Here is a 16,484-nt window from a genome sequence, read left to right as displayed (position 1 = left end):
TGGCGGAGGCGGGCGCGCCGTTGCCGGCTCTGACGTGCGGTGCCGGGGTGGCGGTGCCACGATGGTGGTGGCGGTGCCGAGCTGGCGGTGCCGGGGTGACGGAGGCGGCTGTGCCGTTGCCGACTCTGACGTGCGGTTCCGCTTGGCCCCCCGGCGCGGAGCTGGGGCGGCACCGCGGGGCCGGCGCTCGGTGGGCAGCGCCGAACCGGCCGGTTGGCCTGTGGCACCGTCCCCGGTGCCCCGGAGGCTCCGCTCTGGCCGGTCTGTCCCTGCCCCGAGCCGCGGGGACGGGCTGTCGGGTGTCACCGTGGGGGGGGGGGGGTCCCACACGCCGGCTCCTCCTCTGCCCCAGGGCGGCGGCTCCGTGCTCGGCGCGTCCCCCTCCCCTCCCGGCACTGCTGCCCGGCCCCTCGCAGCACCGGCCGGCACAGCCCCCGCTTCCCTCGGTGCTTCCCGGGGCTCCCGGTGCTGCCGTAGGGCCGGGTGCGGGGCGGCTGTGGCGGGAACCCGGCGACAGGTGCGAGGCGGGGCGGCTGGGGCGCGCCCGAAGGGAAGGGAAGGGAAGGGAGCGGCGGTTCCGCCGGGGCGGGGGACCGCGGGAAGGTGCCGGGGTCGGTGAACGGTGCCGTGGGTCGCTCGGTCAGCGGTGCCGGGGTTCGGTGTCCGGGGGGTCGATGAGCGGTGCCCGGGGGTCGGTCGGTGGCCGGGGGCCGATCGGTGCCGGGGCTCGGAGAGCCGTGCGCGGTGCCGGGGTCCCTGATGCCGTCCCTGTCCGCAGGAGCCGGGCTCGGGGCGGACGCCGGCGGGGATGGCGGAGGAGAGCTCGAGCGGCAGCAGCGGCTCCCCCGGCGCCGGGGACACGCTGCCCTGGAACTTGTCCAAGCACCAGCGCTCCAAACGCACCAAAGCGGCCGCCGGCAACGGGACGGTGCTGGACCCCGCCGAGCGGGCCGTCATCAGGATCGCAGGTAGGGCGGGCGGCGGGCTCGTGTGCTGGGGTACGGCGGGGGGGTCCCGGTGAGCCGGCGGCGTCGGGGGGGGGTCTGCACCAGGAGCCACCCAGCAGTGGGGGGACAGAGAGGTTCTCCTGCCCTCTGCTCTGACCTTGAATAAAGGGTTTAGCGCAGACACTATCAGGGTATACTTGGGGAACATATATGTGTGTGTATATATATATGTATAATATATACAGCCATACCACCTTGAGAACACCCAATCTCATCTGCTCTGGGAAGCTAAGCAGGGTCGGGCCCGGTCAGTGCTTGGATGGGAGACCAGCTGGGAATAGCGGGTGCTGTGGGCTGAGCCAGCACTGGGCCCTTGTGGCCAGGAAGCCAATGGGACCTGGGGTGGGTTAAAAGGGGGTGGTCAGTAGGTCAGAGAGGTTCTCCTGCCCCTCTGCTCTGCCCTGGGGAGACCACACCTGGAATATTGTGTCCAGTTGTGGCCCCTCAGCTCCAGAAGGACAGGGAACTGCTGGAGAGAGTCCAGCGCAGCCACCAAGATGCTGGAGGGAGTGGAGCATCTCCCGTGTGAGGAAAGGCTGAGGGAGCTGGGGCTCTGGAGCTGGAGAAGAGGAGACTGAGGGGGGACTCATTCCTGGGGATCAATATGGAAAGGGGCAGTGTCAGGAGGATGGAGCCAGGCTCTGCTGGGTGACACCCAGTGACAGGACAAGGGGCAATGGGTGCAAACTGGAACACAGGAGGTTCCGCTGGAAGATGAGAAGCAACTTGTTGGGGGTGAGGGTGTCAGAGCCTGGCCCAGGCTGCCCAGGGAGGTTGTGGAGTCTCCTTCTCTGCAGACATTCAAACCCGCCTGGACCCCTTCCTGTGGAACCTCAGCTGGGTGTTCCTGCTCCGGGGGGTTGCACTGGATGGGCTTTGAGGGCCCTTCACCCCCTGACATCCTGGGATGCTGGGATTCTGTGACACGGGGACCATGTACCAGGGGACATGGGGACATGGGGGCTGTGTGCCATGGTGTCCCTGGCTGTGGGGCAGCGTGTCACTGATGGGGTTCTGGGGGTCCGTGTGCCGGGGGCCAGGGCTGTGCTGGGCAGGTGATGCTGGAGAGGGGACAGGTGCTGAGGAGCCGTGGCTGGTGTGTGCCCGTGGTCCCACAGGGGACATCCTGGGGAGGCAGGGAGAGCCCCCCCGGGCCAGGGTGCTGCCGGGGGGCAATGCTGTGGGGCAATGCTATGGGGTGCAAGGGGCCAGTGCCGTGGGGAGAGCCCCAGCACGTGCCTGGGGACATGGGTGTGACAGGGAGCCCCAGGCCAGGGTGCCATGGGGTGATGCCGCGACTGGGACCTGTGCTGTGCCAGGGTCAGGGCCGCGGTGCCGCCATAGGGAATGCTGTGCCGTGCCGTGCCGGGTCAGGACGGTAGTGCTGGCATAGGGAATGCTGTGCCGTGCCAGGGTCAGGGCGGTGGAGCCACCATGGGGAATGCTGTGCCGTGCCGAGTCAGCACGGTGGTGCCGCCATAGGGAATGCTGTGCCGTGCCATGCTGGGTCAGGACGGTGGAGCCACCATGGGGAATGCTGTGCTGTGCCAGGGTCAGAGCGGCGATGCCACCATAGGGAATGCTGTGCCGTGCCAGGGTCAGGGCGGTGGAGCCACCATGGGGAATGCTGTGCCGTGCCGTGCCAGGGTGGTGGTGCCGCCATGGGGAATGTTGTGCCGTGCTGTGCCGCGTCGTGCCGTGCCACAGACACCTGTTGGGAACAGGGACCCCGGTGTCCCCATGTGGGGCTGGTGTCAGGCGGCTGTGTGGGTGCGGGTCTGGCTGTGCCGTGCCGGGTGTGGGTCCGGCAGCACCATACCAGGGTCCGGGTGTGTGTCTGACTGTGCCGTGCCGGGTGTGGGTCCGGCAGCACCATACCAGGGTCCGGGTGTGTGTCTGACTGTGCCGTGCCGGGTGTGGGTCCAACAGCACCATACCAGGGTCCGGGTGTGTGTCTGACTGTGCTGTGCCGGGTGTGGGTCCGGCAGCACCATACCAGGGTCTGGGTGTGTGTCTGACTGTGCCGTGCCAGGGCACGTGGGGCTGAGCCCTCTCGTGGCTCCCATCGGCCCCAGCTGGTGACACAGGGGTGGCCCAGGGGTCCCTGCTGGCACCAGCGCCGAGTGCCGGGGGGTCCTCGTCTGCCAAGGGGTCGCGTCCCTCGGGGACACCGGGGCTGGGTCCCTTGGGGACAGCAGGGCCGTGTGCTGGGGACAGGGCTGGGCTGTCCCCTGTGCTCTGCGGGGAGGCGGGCGGCATCCCTGGAGTGTCCCTGCATGGCCATGTCCCTGCAGCACCTGGGACATGTGCCCTCGTGTGTCCCTGCATGGCTGTGTCCCTGGAGTGTCCCCACAGCACCCAGGACATGTCCCCTCTTGTGTCCCTGCATGGCCCAGGACATGTCCCTGGGGTGTCCTTGTGTGGCTGTGGCCCCCATGGTGTCCCCATGTGGCTGTGTCCCTGCAGCACCCAGGACATGTCCCTGCCGTGCCCCTGCAGTGCCCAGGACGTGTCCCCAGGGTGTCCCCATGTGGTTGTGTCCCCACAGCACCCAGGACACATTCCCAGAGTGTCCCTGCATGGCCGTGTCCCCACAGCACCCAGGACATGTCCCTGGGTGTCCCCGCATGGCTGTGTCCCCAGGGTGTCCCCGCAGCACCCAGGACACGTTCCCAGGATGTCCCAGCATGGCTGTGTCCCCAGGGTGTCCCCACAGCACCCAGGACATGTTCCCACGGTGTCCCCGCATGGCTGTGTCCCCAGGGTGTCCCCACAGCACCCAGGACATGTCCCAGGGTGTCCCCGCATGGCCGTGTCCCCAGGGTGTCCCCGCAGCACCCAGGACACGTTCCCAGGATGTCCCAGCATGGCAGTGTCCCCAGGGTGTCCCCGCAGCACCCAGGACACGTTCCCAGGGTGTCCCCGCATGGCTGTGTCCCCAGGGTGTCCCCGCAGCACCCAGGACACGTTCCCAGGATGTCCCAGCATGGCTGTGTCCCCAGGGTGTCCCCGCAGCACCCAGGACATGTCCCTGGGTGTCCCCGCATGGCCGTGTCCCCAGGGTGTCCCCGCAGCACCCAGGACACGTGCTGGCCGGACCGGGCTGTCCCCAAGGCCCTGCAGTGACAGCGGTGGCCATCAGAGGGCCCCCAGGGCCATGTGTGTCCCCTCGGCCGGGGGGGTACACAGGGGGTGTCCCCTGGCCGGGGTTGGACCCTCCGGTGGGGACAGTGCCCTGGCTCTGCTGCTGCTGGGGACCACGGGGACCGGGGCTGTGGGGACACCCTGGGGACACCCGCAGGGACACCCTGGGGACACCCGCAGGGACGGGCTGGGGACAGCGGCCAGCCGTGCAGTCCCCGAGGGGAACTCATGGTCCCCCCAGCCCCCAGGGGGGGTCCTGTGTCCCCACTTCCTGCTCCTGCTCTTGGAACTTTGTGTCCCCCCAGTCCCGTGTGTCCCCAACACTGGGGCTCTGTGCCCACACGGCCCCATTTCCCTCCCCAGCCCCGTGTCCCCAGCAGTGGGGCCCTGTGTCCCCACCAGTGTCCCCTGAACTCTGTGTCCTCCCCACCATCCCCATGTCCCCAGCAGTGGGACCCTGTGTGTCCCCCCAAACTCTGTGTCCCCCACCATCCCCATGTCCCCAGCAGTGGGACACTGTGTGTCCCCCTCAAACTCTGTGTCCCCCACTATCCCCATGTGCCCAGCAGTGGGGTCCTGCGGCCCCCCCAGCCCCCTGTGTCCCCAGCAGTGTCCCCTGAACTGTGTCCCCCCAACCATCTCCGTGTCCCCAGCAGTGGGACCCCGTGTGTCCCCCGAACTCTGTGTCCCCCCCCCCGCCCCCATGTACCCAGCAGTGGGGTCCTGTGTGTGTCCCCCCCCTGCCCCCATGTCCCCAGCAGGGGGCCCTGTGTCCCCCTCCCGTCCAGCCGTGTCTGTGACCCCCCCCATGGCCGGAATTGTTTCCACCACCCGTCCTGTCCCCGATTTAGCACGGCCCTGGCCACTGTCACCCCCCGGCCACCCCTCCCTCCATCCTCCCTGTGCCCTGGGCAGCCTTGGGGACCAGGGGGCCCAACGTAGTGGGGGAGTCCCCATGACCCCAGTCCCCACTGGTGACGGGGTCCCTGGGTCCCCTGGGGCAATGGGGACCCCTCGGTGCAGCCTGGGGGGTCCCTGTGGTCTCTGGGGTCCCGGTTGGTGACAGGGTCCCCTCAGTCCAGCCTGGTGGGGGTCCCCTGAGATCCCTGCTGGTGACAGGGGAGTCAAGCACTGGTGTGTCCCCAAGGTGTGCCCAGTGTGTCCCCAGGGTGTGCACCATGTGCCCCCATACAGCACCCGTTGTGTCCCCATGGGGTGCCCAGTATGTCCCAGTACAGCACCCATTGTGTCCCCATGGGGTGCCCGTTGTGTCCCCATGGGGTGCCCAGTATGTCCCAGTACAGCACCCAGTGTGTCCCCATGGGGTGCCCAGTGTGTCCCAGTACAGCACCCATTGTGTCCCCATGGGGTGCCCATTGTGTCCCCATGGGGTGCCCAGTATGTCCCAGTACAGCACCCAGTGTGTCCCCATGGGGTGCCCAGTGTGTCCCAGTACAGCACCCATTGTGTCCCCATGGGGTGCCCATTGTGTCCCCATGGGGTGCCCAGTATGTCCCAGTACAGCACCCAGTGTGTCCCCATGGGGTACCCATTGTGTCCCCATGGGGTGCCCAGTATGTCCCAGTACAGCACCCATTGTGTCCCCATGGGGTGCCCATTGTGTCCTGATGGGGTGCCCAGTATGTCCCAGTACAGCACCCAGTGTGTCCCCATGGTGTGCCCAGTGTGTCCCAGTACAGCACCCAGTGTGTCCTGATGGGGTGCCCATTATTGTGTCCCCATGGGGTGCCCAGTGTGTCCCAGTACAGCACCCAGTGTGTCCCCATGGGGTGCCCATTGTGTCCCCATGGGGTGCCCAGTATGTCCCAGTACAGCACCCAGTGTGTCCCCATGGGGTGCCCAGTATGTCCCATGTCATGCCCAGCAAGTCCCTATGCCACATCCAGCATGTCCCCCTGTTGTGCCCATGGTGTCCCCACGCTGTACCCAGTGTGTCCCCAGGTCACGTCCAGCATGTCCCCGTGTCATGCCCATTGTGTGCCCATGCTGTACCCAGTGTGTCCCCAGGTCACGTCCAGCATGTCCCCTTGTCATGCCCATTGTGTGCCCACGCTGTACCCAGTGTGTCCCCAGGTCACGTCCAGCATGTCCCCGTGTCATGCCCATTGTGTGCCCATGCTGTACCCAGTGTGTCCCCATGGGCCATGCCCAGCGTGTCCCCATGTCATGTCCAGCGTGTCCCCATGTCGTGCCCATTGTGTCCCCACGCCGTGCCCCTCCCCCCCAGCCCAGCCCCCATCTATTTCGGTGCCCCCGGCCGTGTCCGTGCCCCCCCGGCCGCGCTCGGGTTTCCCGGGGCGTTGGGCTCTATATTTAGGGCTGATGAGGCTCCGTCCCGCTGGGGTTTGTCACCCGCCCCCTCGCCCAGGGCCACCCGCGGTGTCCCCGGCCGTGGGGCCGTGGGGCAGGGCTGGGGGGCAGCCCCACGGCTGGGACAGGGCCCCCGTGTGGAGCGGGCCCGTGGGGGCGCAGCGCTGTCACCGCGGCGCTGGGGACAGTTGGGGACGGTGGCAGCTGGGGCTGGTTTGGGAGCTTTAAAAATACCCCTTGTTCTCATGGGGCCGGCGGGCGGGGGGGCCGTGACGTCCCCACGGGAGGGGACACACCGTGGGTCCCCAGGGGTGGGACCGGGGGGTCTCTGTGTGTGGGGGGGTCGCCCCATCTGCCCCCCCGAGTGAGAGTGGGGAGGGGGCACTGGGTGGGCACACAAGGGTGGGAGCCGGGGGGTCCTGTGCTTCTGGGGGTGTATCCAGCACCCCCATGCCATGGCTTGTCACCTGTGCCCCCGGCCCCTGCTGTCACCCACCCCCACCTCCTCAGGGCACCCCCAGGGCTGTCCGTGACCCCCAGGTGCTGTGGGTTGGGGACAGCCCCGTGTCCCCAGCATTGTCTGACCTGGCTGGGGGGCACCGGGTGCTCCCTCCCGCCCCATGGGTGCCGTGGGGGGCTGTGGTCTGGGGTGCCGTGGGGGGCTGTTCCCCATGGGTGCCATGGGGGGCTGTGGTCTGGGGTGCCGTGGGGGGCTGTGCCCCATGGATGCCATGGGGGGCTGTGGTCTGGGGTGCCGTGGGGGGCTGTGCCCCATGGGTGCCATGGGGGGCTGTGGTCTGGGGTGCCGTGGGGGGCTGTGCCCCATGGGTGCCATGGGGGGCTGTGCCCCATGGGTGCCGTGGGGGTTGTGGTCTGGGGGTGCCGTGGGGGGCACCCCATGGGGTGCCATGGGCGGCTGTGCCCCATGGGTGCCATGTGGGCTGTGGTCTGGGGGTGTCGTGGGGGGCACCCCATGGGGTGCCATGGGCGGCTGTGCCCCATGGGTGCCATGGGGGGCTGTGGTCTGGGGTGCCGTGGGGGCCTGTGCCCCATGGATGCCATGGGGAGCTGTGGTCTGGGGTGCCGTGGGGGCCTGTGCCCCATGGATGTCTTGGGGAGCTGTGGTCTGGGGTGCCGTGGGGGGCTGTGCCCCATGGGTGCCGTGGGGGCTGTGGTCTGGGGGTGCCGTGGGGGGCACCCCATGGGGTTTCATGGCTCACAGGGGGGCTGTGCCGGGGGTCCAGTTCCCGGGGTTCCCGTTCCCAGGGGCTCCGTGTCCTGTGGGGCTCCCGGGGTTCCCGTTCCCGGGGGGTTCTCGGGGTTCCCCGGGGGTTCTATTCCCGGGGGTTCTCTGGCTCCCATTCTAGGGTTCCCATTCCCAGGGTGCTGTTCCTGAGGGTTTCCCCGGGGGTCCCATTCCCGGGGGTTTCCCGGTGCCGTTTTTGGGGTGCTGTTCCCGGGGGTGCTGTGGTTGCCGTTCCCAGGTTCTCATTCCCGCGTTCCCGTTCCCGGGGGTTTCCCGGTGCCGTTTTTGGGGTGCCATTCCCGGGTTCCCTTTCCCGGGGTTTCATTCCCCGGGGTTTCCCGGTGCCGTTTTCGGGGTCCCGTTCCCGGGGGTGCTGTGGTTCCCGTTCCCGGGGTTTCCCGGTGCCGTTTTCGGGGTCCCGTTCCCGGGGGTTTCCCGGTGCCGTTTTCGGGGTGCCGTTCCCGGGGGTGCTGTGGTTCCCGTTCCCGGGGTTTCCCGGTGCCGTTTTCGGGGTCCCGTTCCCGGGGGTGCTGTGGTTCCCGTTCCCGGGGTTTCCCGGTGCCGTTTTCGGGGTCCCGTTCCCGGGGGTGCTGTGGTTCCCGTTCCCGGGGTTTCCCGATGCCGTTTTCGGGGTGCCGTTCCCGGGGGTTTCCCGATGCCGTTTTCGGGGTGCCGTTCCCGGGGGTGCTGCGGTTCCCGTTCCCGGGTTCCCGTTCCGGGGCTTCCATTCCCGGGGGTTTCCCGGTGCCGCTCCCGGGGGGGCGGCAGCGGGCGGTGCCGGGGGGGCCGGGGCGGTGTCCGGCGGTCCCTTTAAGGGCTGGGCGGGCTGGAATGTCCCGCCGTGTCCCGTGTCCCGTGTCCCCGTCCCCGCCGGGCCGGGCCGGGCTCCGCGGGGCTGCGCAGCGGCCGGACCCCCGGCAGCCCCCGGCCCCCCCCGCCATGGCCGCCCCCGAGCCGGGGCTCCTGCCCCCCCAGCCCGACGAGCAGGATTTCATCCAGGCCTACGAGGACGTGCGGGAGCGATACAAAGGTACCGACCCCCCCCACACTGCCCCACGGCGGGGTCCGGGCTGGGGGGGGCGCCGGGGGGGCCCCCCGGGGGAGCTCGGCCGCTCATTCCCATAATAGGTCACGTCAAGCGGCGCCGCGGCCCCCGGCACCCGGCTCACCCCCCCGGCACCCGCGGGCAGCGCCGGGGCCGCGGCCACAAACCGGGGACCCCTCTGGGTGCCCCCACCCGTGGGTGGCCCAGCCGGGGGGGTGGTGGCTGTACCGGGGTGTTGGTGGGGACAGGCAGGGTCCGTGTCTGTGTCCTCGGGGGTCTGTCCCCGTGTCCCCTGGGGGTCTGTGCCCCCCAGGGATCTGTCCCTGTGTCCCACCAGGGGTCTGTGCCCATTTCCCCCAGGGTCTGTGCCCGTGTCCCCAAGGTCTGTGCCCGGGTCCCCGCAGGGGTCTGTGTCCCCTGGGGGATCTGTCCCTGTGTCCCCCCAGGGGTCTGTGCCTGCATCCCCCGGGGGTCTGTGACATTCAAGGTGGTGTTCTGGGGGGGTTGGACCCGCTCGGTGGGCTGGGGGTCCCATTTGGTAGGCTGAGGGTCCCATTTGGTGGGCTGGGGGCAGTGGGTGCTGCCGGGGGTTTGGGGTGGGCGCTGGAGGTGCCATGGGGAGGGGGCAGAGGCGATGGGGGGGGTCTGTGGCTGGGGGCGAGTGGGGATGGGTCACAAGCTCCGGTGCTCGGCGGTGGCATCGGTGGCACTGGCACCTCAGGGCACTGGTGCTGGTATTTGGCAGTGCCATCGGTGGCATTGGCACATTGGGGCACGAGATCTGGTTCTCAGTGGTGGCATCGGCACCTTGGGGCGCAGGCGCTGGTGCTCGGCGGTGGCGTGAGTGGCACTGGCATTTCAGGGCACTGGTGCCAGTGCTTGGCGGTGGCATCGGTGGCGCTGGCATCCGGGGCCCTGGCACTGGTACTGGGCAGTGCCATTGGCATCCCAGGCCCCTGTGTCCCCAGGGGACAAGCTCCAGCGCTCGGTGGTGGCATCATCACCTCGGCAGCTCCGCGGCTGCCAGGGGGGGCACAGGGTGGCTCAGCGTGGGGCCGCGGCCTCCGCCAGCCGTGTCCTTACAAGGGGAGTGCGAGTGAGAGCTGCCTGCGCCCCGCCTGCCCTGCCTGCCCTGCCTGCCCTGCCTGCCCTGCCTGCCCTGCCTGCCCCTACCTGCCCTGCCTGTGCCCTGCCTGCCCTGCCTGCCCTGCCTGCCCTGCCTGTGCCCTGCCTGTGCCCTGCCTGCCCCTGCCTGCCCTGCCTGCCCTGCCTGTGCCCTGCCTGCCCTGCCTGTGCCCTGCCTGCCCTGCCTGCCCTGCCTGCGCCCCGCCTGCCCTGCCTGTGCCCTGCCTGCCCTGCCTGCCCTGCCTGCCCTGCCTGCCCCTGCCTGCCCTGCCTGTGCCCTGCCTGCCCTGCCTGTGCCCTGCCTGCCCTGCCTGCCCTGCCTGCCCTGCCTGTGCCCTGCCTGCCCTGCCTGCCCTGCCTGCCCTGCCTGTGCCCTGCCTGCCCTGCCTGCCCCTGCCTGCCCTGCCTGCCCCTGCCTGTGCCCTGCCTGCCCTGCCTGCCCTGCCTGCCCCTACCTGCCCTGCCTGTGCCCTGCCTGCCCTGCCTGCCCTGCCTGCCCTGCCTGTGCCCTGCCTGTGCCCTGCCTGCCCCTGCCTGCCCTGCCTGCCCTGCCTGTGCCCTGCCTGCCCTGCCTGTGCCCTGCCTGCCCTGCCTGCCCTGCCTGCGCCCCGCCTGCCCTGCCTGTGCCCTGCCTGCCCTGCCTGCCCTGCCTGCCCTGCCTGCCCTGCCTGCCCCTGCCTGCCCTGCCTGTGCCCTGCCTGCCCTGCCTGTGCCCTGCCTGCCCTGCCTGCCCTGCCTGCCCCTGCCTGCCCTGCCTGTGCCCTGCCTGCCCCGCCTGCCCTGCCTGTGCCCTGCCTGCCCTGCCTGCCCCGCCTGCCCTGCCTGCCCCGCCTGCCCTGCCTGTGCCCTGCCTGCCCTGCCTGTGCCCTGCCTGCCCTGCCTGCCCTGCCTGCCCTGCCTGTGCCCTGCCTGCCCTGCCTGCCCCTGCCTGCCCTGCCTGTGCCCTGCCTGCCCTGCCTGCCCTGCCTGCCCTGCCTGTGCCCTGCCTGCCCTGCCTGCCCTGCCTGCCCTGCCTGTGCCCTGCCTGCCCTGCCTGCCCCCACCTGCCCCTGCCTGCCCTGCCTGTGCCCTGCCTGTGCCCTGCCTGTGCCCTGCCTGCCCTGCCTACCCTGCCTGTGCCCTGCCTGCCCTGCCTGCCCTGCCTGTGCCCTGCCTGCCCTACCTACCCTGCCTGCCCTGCCTGCCCTGCCTGTGCCCTGCCTGTGCCCTGCCTGTGCCCTGCCTGCCCCTGCCTGCCCTGCCTGTGCCCTGCCTGCCCTACCTACCCTGCCTGCCCTGCCTGCCCTGCCTGTGCCCTGCCTGCGCCCCGCCTGCCCTGCCTGCCCCTGCCTGCCCTACCTGTGCCCTGCCTGACCCTGCGTGGCCCTGCCTGCTCTGCCTGCCCCCTGCCTGACCCTGCCTGACCCTGCCTGGCCCTGCCTGGCCCTGCCTGCCCTGCCTACCCTGCCTGCGCCTTCCTACCCTACCTGTGCCCTGCCTGCCCTGCCTGTGCCCTGCCTGCCCTGCCTGTGCCCTGCCTGCCCTGCCTGTGCCCTGCCTGCCCTGCCTGCCCTGCCTGCCCCTGCCTGCCCTGCCTGTGCCCTGCCTGCCCCGCCTGCCCTGCCTGTGCCCTGCCTGCCCTGCCTGCCCCTGCCTGCCCTGCCTGCCCCTGCCTGCCCTGCCTGCCCCTGCCTGCCCTGCCTGTGCCCTGCCTGCCCCTGCCTGCCCTGCCTGCCCCTGCCTGCCCCGCCTGCCCTGCCTGCCCTGCCTGCCCCTGCCTGCCCTGCCTGTGCCCTGCCTGCCCCGCCTGCCCTGCCTGTGCCCTGCCTGCCCTGCCTGTGCCCTGCCTGCCCTGCCTGCCCTGCCTGCCCTGCCTGCCCTGCCTGTGCCCTGCCTGCCCTGCCTGCCCTGCCTGCCCTGCCTGTGCCCTGCCTGCCCTGCCTGCCCCTGCCTGCCCTGCCTGTGCCCTGCCTGCCCTGCCTGCCCTGCCTGCCCTGCCTGTGCCCTGCCTGCCCTGCCTGCCCTGCCTGCCCTGCCTGCCCCCACCTGCCCCTGCCTGCCCTGCCTGTGCCCTGCCTGTGCCCTGCCTGTGCCCTGCCTGCCCTGCCTACCCTGCCTGTGCCCTGCCTGCCCTGCCTGCCCTGCCTGTGCCCTGCCTGCCCTACCTACCCTGCCTGCCCTGCCTGCCCTGCCTGTGCCCTGCCTGTGCCCTGCCTGCCCCTGCCTGCCCTGCCTGTGCCCTGCCTGCCCTACCTACCCTGCCTGCCCTGCCTGCCCTGCCTGTGCCCTGCCTGCGCCCCGCCTGCCCTGCCTGCCCCTGCCTGCCCTACCTGTGCCCTGCCTGACCCTGCGTGGCCCTGCCTGCTCTGCCTGCCCCCTGCCTGACCCTGCCTGACCCTGCCTGGCCCTGCCTGGCCCTGCCTGCCCTGCCTGCGCCTTCCTACCCTACCTGTGCCCTGCCTTCCCCTGCCTGCCCTGCCTGTGCCCTGCCTGACCCTGCCTGACCCTGCCTGCCCTGCCTGGCCCTGCCTGACCCTGCCTGACCCTGCCTGACCTTGCCTGCCCTGCCTGCCCCCTGCCTGCCCCTGCCTGGCCCTGCCTGGCCCTGCCTGCCCTGCCTGCCCTGCCTGCCCCTTCCTGCCCTGCCTGCCCTGCCTGCCCTGCCTGCCCTGCCTGTGTGAGGCTGGAGCTGCGGGGGGGCAGCCCCTTCCCCGGTGCTGGGGGTGCCGGGGCACTCGGTGTCCCCGGGTGTCCCCCCGGGGCAGCTGCCATGGGTGCAGGAGCCGCTCACCCCTGTGGGGTCCCCGGCGTCTGTGGGTGCCACCCCAGCACAGCAGGTCCCATGGGTCCCCAGTGCCACCAGCACCAGAGCCGCAGCCTGAGCCCCGAGCAGCCGCGGTTTGGATGGCAGGGCAGGTGAGCTGGTTCGGTGCTGCAGGTACGGTGTTGCCACCACGGCCTGGCCGGTGCTGGCTGCTCACTGCGGCTCCTGCCGCAGTGTCCCAGTGTGTGAGGGCCCGTGTGCCGGCTTGGCCGTGCTGGCACCCCCAGTACCGGCAGGACAGGGTCCCCCAGCCCGTGAGCCGGGCGGTGCTATCGCGGTTGGTGCCATGGCCTTGGCCAGGGACCAGTGGTGTTGCCAGTGGGTGCCATAGGAGCTCAGCCTGCCTGAGCCTGGTGGGGCCCGTGAAGCACCGGTGCTGCTGCCGGGGTGGCACACGGTGCAGGGAGCGCGGCCCTCGGCAGGGCCGGGGTGGCACACGGTGCAGGGAGCGCGGCCCTCGGCAGGGCCGGGGTGGCACACGGTGCAGGGAGCGCGGCCCTCGGCAGGGCCGGGGCTGGGGAATGCGGTGCAGCTGCCGGCACCACGCAGGCAAAACCAAACACAGGGGAAGGTCCTGCCGGAATGCGCTGGACCTGGTCTGCGGGGTGGGGGACACGTGGGCAGGGGACAGCAGGGAAGGGGACATGTAGGGCAGGGGACAAGTGGGATAGGGGACAGAAAGACAGGATCAGTGGGCAGGGGACAAAAGGGGCAGGGGACAGGCAAGGAAAGGGACACGTGGGGCAGGGGACAGAAAGGCAGGTGACATGTTGGGCAAGGAACAGGGGAGCAGGAAACACGTAGGGCGGGGGACACAGGGGCAGAGGACAGTGGGACAGGGGACAGCAGGGACAGTGGGGTAGGGTACAGGGGGGTCTCTGGCAGCAGCTCCGCCACCCGTGGGTCACACATGGCTCCGGTTTGCCGGGAGGGCCCGGCAGTGCCAGGACTGAGCTGGGAAGCACCGACCCGGCCCCAGGGCACCGCCAAACGCGGTGACACCCCCGCAGAGAGGAGGTGGTTGGCGGGGAGCCCGGGGCCTGGCAGCTCTGCCGGGCTGGTGCTGCGGGCACGGGGGCCGTGCCGGTGTCACCGGTGTCACCGGTGTCCCGCTGCAGCGGGGGCTGCCGGTGGCGGGGTGGGGGGACGCGCTGCCGTGTGTTGGTGGCCGGAGGGGCCCGGCCAGTGGGGCTTTGGCTGCCGCGGGGCGCCGGTTGTGGCGGGGGGTGCCGCGCCGGCTGTGGCGGGGGGTGCCGCGCCGGTTGTGGCGGGGGGTGCCGCGCCGGCTGTGGCGGGGGGTGCCGCGCCGGTTGTGGCGGGCGGTGCCGCGCCGGCTGTGGCGGGGGGTGCCGTGCCGGCTGTGGCGGGGGGTGCCGCGCCGGCTGTGGCGGGGGGTGCCGCGCCGGTTGTGGCGGGGGGTGCCGCGCCGGCTGTGGCGGGGGGTGCCGCGCCGGTTGTGGCGGGCGGTGCCGCGCCGGCTGTGGCGGGGGGTGCCGCGCCGGTTGTGGCGGGGGGTGCCGCGCCGGCTGTGGCGGGGGGTGCCGCGCCGGTTGTGGCGGGCGGTGCCGCGCCGGCTGTGGCGGGGGGTGCCGCGCCGGCTGTGGCGGGGGGTGCCGCGCCGGCTGTGGCGGGGGGTGCCGCGCCGGTTGTGGCGGGGGGTGCCGCGCCGGCTGTGGCGGGGGGTGCCGTGCCGGTGTCGCCGGCGCTGGGCAGGAGCGGCGGGGGGTTCCACCGGGAACGGGGCTGACGGCAGCTCTGGCAGGGAACGGGGGGGCCGGGGTGCCCCGTGCGGTGACCTTGGGTGACGTGGGTGGCAGCCGGGGCCGCGGGGAGATGCCGGGCGTTTGCCGGGCGTTTGTTTGCCGGGCGTTTGTTTGCCGGCTGTTTGCCGGCTGTTTGCCGGGCGTTTGCCGGGCGTTTGCCGGCTGTTTGCCGGGCGTTTGCCGGGTGTTTTCAGGGCCACCTCGTGGCTTCCCGATTAGAGACGTTATCGCGGCGCCGGGAGCACCCGGCAGGAACCCAAGCCTGGCCGGGGGCCAGAGCCGCGCCCGGGGCTCTCCGGCCGCGCTCCGCACGGCGTTCCCGGGCCGGCCCCGTGTGGCGTCTGTCACCGCGCTGGGGACAGCGGAGCCCCAGGGACCCCCAGCTGCGCCGAGCAGTGCGGGGGGACCCGGCAGCGGGGGGGCCGCGCCGGCCGCAGTGCGGCAGCGGCTCCCGGCAGCGGCTCCCGGCAGCGGCTCCCGGCAGCGGCTCCCGGCAGCGGCTCCCGGCAGCCCCGGCGCTGGCGCGGCCCCGCGGAGCCGGGAGGCCCCGGGCACCGAGCCGGGCGGGCGGGAGCACCGGGGGGGCCGGTCACGGGGTGCCGGTGCTCGGCCCGGGGGGGAGCGGGGCGGGGGGTCCCGCTGGGGCAGCCGGTGCTTTGCCGGGGCTGGGGGGCAGCGCTGGCCCCCGCGCACAAGGGGGTTCTGCCCCCCCACCCCCTCCGCTGTGCCTGGATTTGAACTGGGCTGGGGGGGTGATGCTGGGGGGTGACACTGCGAGGCTGTGACACTGCGGGGCTGTGACACTGCGGTGGGGTGATGCTGGGGGGTGACACTGCAGGGGGCGATGCTGGGGGGTGACACTGCGGTGGGGTGATGCTGGGGGGGTGACACTGCAGGGGGCGATGCTGGGGGGCTGACACTGCGGGGGGTGATGCTGGGGGGGTGACACTGCGGTGGGGTGATGCTGGGGGGGTGACACTGCGGTGGGGTGATGCTGGGGGGCTGACACTGCGGGGGGTGATGCTGGGGGGCTGACACTGTGGTGGGGTGATGCTGGAGGGTGACACTGCGGTGGGGTGATGCTGGGGGGTGACACTGCAGGGGGCGATGCTGGGGGATGACACTGCGGGGGGTGATGCTGGGGGGGTGACACTGCGGTGGGGTGATGCTGGGGGGTGACACTGCGGTGGGGTGATGCTGGGGGGTGACACTGCGGGGGGTGATGCTGGGGGGTGACACTGCGGTGGGGTGATGCTGGGGGGCTGACACTGCAGTGGGGTGATGCTGGGGGGTGACACTGCGGTGGGGTGATGCTGGGGGGTGACACTGCGGGGGGTGATGCTGGGGGGTGACACTGCGGTGGGGTGATGCTGGGGGGCTGACACTGCAGTGGGGTGATGCTGGGGGGTGACACTGCGGTGGGGTGATGCTGGGGGTGACACTGCGGTGGGGTGATGCTGGGGGGTGACACTGCGGTGGGGTGATGCTGGGGGCTGACACTGCGGTGGGGTGATGCTGTAGGGGGGTGGAGGCTGATGCTGCAGGGCGACCTGAACCCATGTCCAGGTGGGGGGCACAGGTGTCCCCTCTCCCCTGTCCCCCCCTGAGGACAGACACCCCCAGTGCTCCTGGTGGAGGGTCCGCTCGCTCTGTCCCCCCTTGGTCCCTTGTCCCCCGCTGGCGCGATGGGCTGCGCTGGCTCTGAGTCCTGGTGCCCCGGTGATGGGCTTTGCTGCCAGGACCGTGCCGGGCCAGGGCTGGGGTGGCACATGGGGGGGCTGTATCAGTGGGGAGGGCACATGGGAGCAGCAGGGGGTGGAGGGGCCGAGCACACGGGGGGGCTGTGCTGTGTTGTCTGGGACGGGTGTTGTGCACATCGCGGGGGCTGTAATGGATGGGGGGGCTGTGCTGGTGGGGGGGCTGTGCTATGGGGGTTGTGCTGTGGGGTTGTGCTGATTGGGGGGGTGTCTGTGCCGTCCTGGGTAGGGATGCAGGGGCTGTACTGGGGGGTCTGTTCTGT

The 16,484-nt window shown here is 71.4% G+C and overlaps 1 protein-coding gene and 1 pseudogene across 1 annotated transcript in view; both read left to right on the top strand.

The window, feature by feature from the left end:
- Positions 1-1,184: 1,184 nt before the first annotated feature.
- On the top strand, positions 1,185-1,303 carry LOC136099143 (5S ribosomal RNA; annotated as a pseudogene).
- A 7,241-nt stretch (positions 1,304-8,544) lies between these two features.
- PLEC (plectin) overlaps positions 8,545-16,484 on the top strand; it is a 128,071-nt gene continuing 120,131 nt past the window's right edge. Inside the window, exon 1 of the mRNA XM_071805556.1 lies at positions 8,545-8,758. Within this exon, the coding sequence (XP_071661657.1) occupies positions 8,560-8,758 (199 nt within the window). The 5' untranslated portion in view covers positions 8,545-8,559. The remainder of the gene's footprint in view (positions 8,759-16,484) is intronic.

The sequence above is a fragment of the Patagioenas fasciata genome, chromosome 2 (genome assembly GCF_037038585.1).
Source record: "Patagioenas fasciata isolate bPatFas1 chromosome 2, bPatFas1.hap1, whole genome shotgun sequence".
NCBI classification, from domain to species: Eukaryota; Metazoa; Chordata; class Aves; order Columbiformes; family Columbidae; genus Patagioenas; species Patagioenas fasciata.
This window is presented reverse-complemented; position numbering and strand designations above follow the sequence as displayed.